Here is a 5,000-nt window from a genome sequence, read left to right as displayed (position 1 = left end):
TTATAAAACTATACATTAACACAAATCAAATAAGACCTCATTTTACTAAGTTTTGCATTATACATAGAAAAGTACATACCAAATAAGATCAGTTGATGAACAATTGCTGCTATAGTTAGTAACTATAGCAATTTTTAAAAATCAGAGGTAACAATATTTATTAATCCCTCTTAATTTGAATTTTATTCTCAATCTATAAATTAAAATATAATCAATTGATATCATATTTGATTCATTTTAGTGTAAACTAAATAGTGCCAATGTGATGCACAACTATGTTAAATTTTTGACATAAAAAATTAAAATTTTAAGAAATAACTTTTGTATTATTAAATTGAAAAGATTTATAAATAATAGACAAAAATGAAATACTATTGGCAAATAATACTCATTGATTTGACCTAAAATGTAAAAAATCATAGTTAGAAAGTAGTTAGTCAAAAATACAAATATTAGTTATAATAATTATGACATTATCATTGAATTTTAAAGGAAAAACTTTTGTTGAGAAAGTGACACTTAAGCAAACAGCAGTGTTTTGTTTTAGTAATAGTTATAGATAGGTAAATTATAAATTTTATCAATATTAACTTTTTATAACTTTTAACAAGATTAGACATATTTTGAAATTGAAATAATGAAAAATTGATGTATAAAATTAAAGGAAAAATTGCATAGAATAATTCAATCTATTCATGATTATCCTACAATAATCCCAACTATTAGTTAATCATGAATAATTCCAACTTTGAGGGGTATTTTTCCTAGAATAAATCCGGTGACTGGATGACTTGCTATAACAAGTTTTATTTTTTAAAAAAAGATAAATTAAAATAAATTGTCGATAAAAATGTTAAAAAATATTTTTAAAAAATTTAGGATTATTTTATGATTTAGAATTTTTTATGTAAATTTTCAAAAATTTTAGCTAATTTTAAATTAATTTTAAATTAATTTTTTTGGTGATTAACTATTATAACAGGTCATCGGGTTACCCAAATTTACTTTGGACAAATACCTCTTAAAGTTCGAATTATTCATAGTTAATCAAAATGTGAAATTATTGTAAAAAAATCATAAAAAATTTAGATTATTGTACATAATTTTTCCAAAATTAAAACCAAATACCCATTTAATTAGCATACGGGAAAGTAGGTTGTATTTATTTTTCATATATTTATTACCTAGAATTCAATCACTGATCAGTGATCCCACCATCCTTTTTTTGGTCTTCTCTCTCCATTCTTGTGCTGTGAGAATGAACACATGACCACCTTCTCTTTTCTTTTGCAGCTTAAAGAAAAAAAAAAAACAAAACAAAATTATTTAAAGGTGAAGAATTTATTATATAATTATAAAAAAGTAAAAATTAAAGATGAGTAAGGTACTGTTTGTTTGTTTGAGAGTTTATAGAAGCAGTATTCCAACATTACAACTTCACCTTTTCTTTTTCTCTGTTTACATTACATTTTTCTATCTTTCTTTAGACCCAAACAGGACATTATTCTTTCTTTCCATCTCCATCTCTAATTCTCCTGCTTTAATTTGTCTGAATTTCTCTAAATTTTCAGGCATTCAATTCAATCTATTTTGTTGCTGTAGATCCACAAAACCATTTTTGAAGGCTTTTAATGTATGCCCATTTCTATGAACACTATTTTCAGCTATATTTTTGTTGAAGTTTGTGTCTTTTATATATGAAGTTTTCTGGGTTAGTGTTTCTTGTTCCAAATTTTGTGTCAAATGACACATATTTTCAGTGTTTTTACAGAATATTATATTATATTATATTTTTCTAGTGTTATTTTACGGAATATTAAATTTTTGTTTTTATGTAGCAAATTATCTGTTAATAACTTTGAAATTTCTAGTTTTTGGGTTTTACTTTCTGATTATGTTGTTTTTGTGTGTAATTGAGTTGGGTAGTGATGATTTTTTGTGACCTAAAATAAGAATCCATCACTTTTTCCTTCTTTTGGAATCATGGTTTTTGCTTTTTGTGACTATAATTCTTTCTGCAGTCTGATATTCTTAGTATATTATTCAGTCATGATTGTGACTCAAGTTAAGTATTTCATTGCTTTCTCATATATCTATTCATGTTCTACCTTTTACTTGTTCAAATTTGATGTCTGCTTTTGGTATATGTGCTGGACTTAAGTGGAATTTATTTTGGTGTGTTACTTTATGATCTGATTTTTATAGTGATCATGTTTCATGTACTAAATCTGGTTGTTGTATAGGGAAAAACGTATGTTTGGCAACTTATTTGATGAATTTTCTGTTATTTGCAGAGCTGGTTTTGTGGTTAAAGTTTTTTGGTGATGGTATTTGTCAATCTGATATGGAGAGGATTCCGGAATTGAAATCACTCCCAGTTCACTTGTCTTCTGCAAGTGTAATTGTAGGAAATAAGATTATTTCTGCAAGAGAACAGCTGAATCGATCGAAGGGAAGAGATGTTCAAGACTTGGATTTTCCTGTGCCCACAAGGCCATGGAAAGGAAAAACCTCCTTGAAGGAATCAGATGAGCTGATGATAGATGTCATCACTTCGAATCGTAGTGTTGGTTCTGTGGATGATGTGGTTGGCTCGAGTTCCTTTTCGGGTGCTAGCCACCCCCCTGAGCCTGTTGACACTGATTTGATGAGACCTGTTTTAGTGCCAATTGGTGAGAAGAAGGCAGATGCAGGATCCCTTGTCAAGAGCTTGTCTGTGAAGGGTCCTTTTATTGAGGATCTTTCGATACAGGTTCCGGCTAAGAAACCGAGCTCAGTTGTTCTGTTTCCTGCTGAAAGCTTGGCAGAAGAGGCAAATGAGTCGAACTTGATATGTTCTCCGTTTATGGTTCCTCGTGCATCGCAAAATGTAGGGGTGTCGCCCCCTCCAGACACGGACGAAAAGGAATGTGTTTGGGATGCTTCTTTGCCACCAAGTGGGAATGTTAGTCCGCTTAGTAGTATTGATAGTACTAGTGTAGTCAGATCTATGAGCATTGCTAATAGTGGTGCAAGCACATTTAGGAGTGATGGTCTAATCAGTGATGGAATGTTAAGCCTCGAAAGGAATTGTGAGAGTACGAAATGGAGTATTCGAGGTGGAGACTCGCTTGAAAGTGCGAAAACAAGCATGAGTCGAGCGAGTGATAGTAGTGGCCTTAGTGATGATAGTAATTGGAGTAACATTACAGGAAGTGCTAATAAGCCACATAAAGGGAATGATCCTAGATGGAAGGCAATCCTAGCCATTAGAGCTCGGGATGGAATTTTGGGTATGAGCCACTTTAGATTACTCAAGCGGCTTGGATGTGGTGATATTGGGAGTGTTTATCTGTCTGAGCTGAGTGGAACCCGTTGTTATTTTGCTATGAAAGTAATGGACAAAGCATCTCTTGCTGCTAGGAAGAAGTTGAATAGAGCTCAAACAGAACGAGAGATTTTGCAGCTGCTTGATCATCCATTTTTACCAACTTTGTATACACATTTTGAAACCGACAGGTTTTCGTGTTTAGTCATGGAGTATTGTCCTGGAGGTGATCTTCACACTTTAAGGCAACGTCAGCCAGGAAAACATTTTTCTGAGTATGCAGCAAGGTATAATTTATACGGTGCTATTGCTTGCTCAATCAGTCAGTAAAATTGTGCTATGTTGCTGATAAAATTTCTGTTTTGGTAAAAAAACATAAGTTCTTTATTTATTGGGATATTCTACAAGGCAGCAACGAACTTTTGCGAAAGGCCATTGGCAGTAAATCTTAGAAAAAACTCTACCAAATAGCATTGCACTTTTGGAATTTAAGCTGTCGTAACATTAATGCCCAAAAGACGTTAGATTATATGTTAAGTTGTGAAATTTCATTTTTACCCTTGTCTTCTTTCCTTAAAATACAGTAACCTTATTTTCTAAGTTCCACAAAATAGCATTGTACTTTTGGAATTTAAGCTACCGAAAAATTAATGCACAAAAACCGTTAGATTATACATTAAGTTGTGAAATTCCAAAAGTACAATGCTATTATGTTGTGGATTTTTTTAAGATTTACTACAAATAGCCTTTCTCAAAAGTTCGTTTCTACCGTGTAGAATATCTCTTATTTGTTTATCATTGAGAAACACTGCTTAGGAGTGTATAAGGATTGTAGTAAATTTCGTTACTGTGTTTCTTCATAAAGGAATACTATGCTTATCGGTTACAAGTCTTACTAAACAATAAGCTTATTGCTATGATTGTTACATGTATAAGGTGTGTTGCTTGTAGACTGGTTTAGAATGGCTCAAATGGTAGTTGTTCTTCTCTTAGCTCCTGTTGTCGCTTCTGCTTTCCTATCCCGTCTTGTTTGTTTGAATGGACTTAACCAGTATCAAATTTCAGCTATGTCCTCATATGCATTGGGTTTCATAAGCATTATTAATAGTCAGGAAAAATGGCTGTCATTGTGTTTTACCTCCTCTGTATCAAGTTTCTCTTCACTCTAATTTGCATTCGTATTCTGTCAAATAGGTTTTATGCTGCTGAAGTCTTGTTGGCGCTGGAGTATCTTCACATGCTTGGAGTTATCTATAGAGACTTGAAACCCGAGAATGTCTTAGTTCGTGATGACGGGCATATAATGCTTTCTGATTTTGATCTATCCTTGCGATGCACCGTCTCCCCAACCTTGATAAAGAATTCTTTTGATTCTGGCCCTCCAAATGCATTTTGTGTACAACCAGCTTGTATTGAGCCTACTGCTGTTTGCATCCAACCAGCTTGTTTTCTTCCTGGAATCTTCCCTAAAAAGAACAAGAAGAAAAACCGGCCACCTAAAAATGAACCTGGAATTCCATCCAGCACTCTACCTGAGCTTGTGGCCGAGCCTACCCAAGCCCGGTCCATGTCCTTTGTTGGAACTCATGAATACCTAGCCCCAGAAATCATCAAGGGAGAAGGCCATGGAAGCGCTGTTGACTGGTGGACGTTCGGGATTTTCTTACATGAGTTACTTTATGGAAAAACCCCC

At 33.1% G+C, this 5,000-nt stretch overlaps 1 protein-coding gene across 4 annotated transcripts in view; it reads left to right on the top strand.

Moving 5' to 3' along the window:
- Positions 1 to 1,217: 1,217 nt before the first annotated feature.
- LOC130809885 (serine/threonine-protein kinase D6PKL1) overlaps positions 1,218 to 5,000 on the top strand; it is a 4,319-nt gene continuing 536 nt past the window's right edge. The window contains exons 1-4 of one of the 4 annotated variants that reach the window (XM_057675730.1): positions 1,264 to 1,384; positions 1,572 to 1,633; positions 2,295 to 3,594; positions 4,502 to 5,000. The exon at positions 4,502 to 5,000 is cut by the window's right edge and continues 536 nt beyond it. In XM_057675730.1, the coding sequence (XP_057531713.1) occupies positions 2,345 to 3,594; positions 4,502 to 5,000 (1,749 nt within the window). In that variant the 5' untranslated portion in view covers positions 1,264 to 1,384; positions 1,572 to 1,633; positions 2,295 to 2,344. Of the gene's footprint in view, positions 1,712 to 2,294; positions 3,595 to 4,501 lie in introns of all 4 variants that reach the window. The other 3 variants (XM_057675732.1, XM_057675729.1, XM_057675731.1) reach the window with 3 other exon arrangements.

The sequence above is a fragment of the Amaranthus tricolor genome, chromosome 4, assembly GCF_026212465.1.
Source record: "Amaranthus tricolor cultivar Red isolate AtriRed21 chromosome 4, ASM2621246v1, whole genome shotgun sequence".
NCBI lineage: Eukaryota > Viridiplantae > Streptophyta > Magnoliopsida > Caryophyllales > Amaranthaceae > Amaranthus > Amaranthus tricolor.
This window is presented reverse-complemented; position numbering and strand designations above follow the sequence as displayed.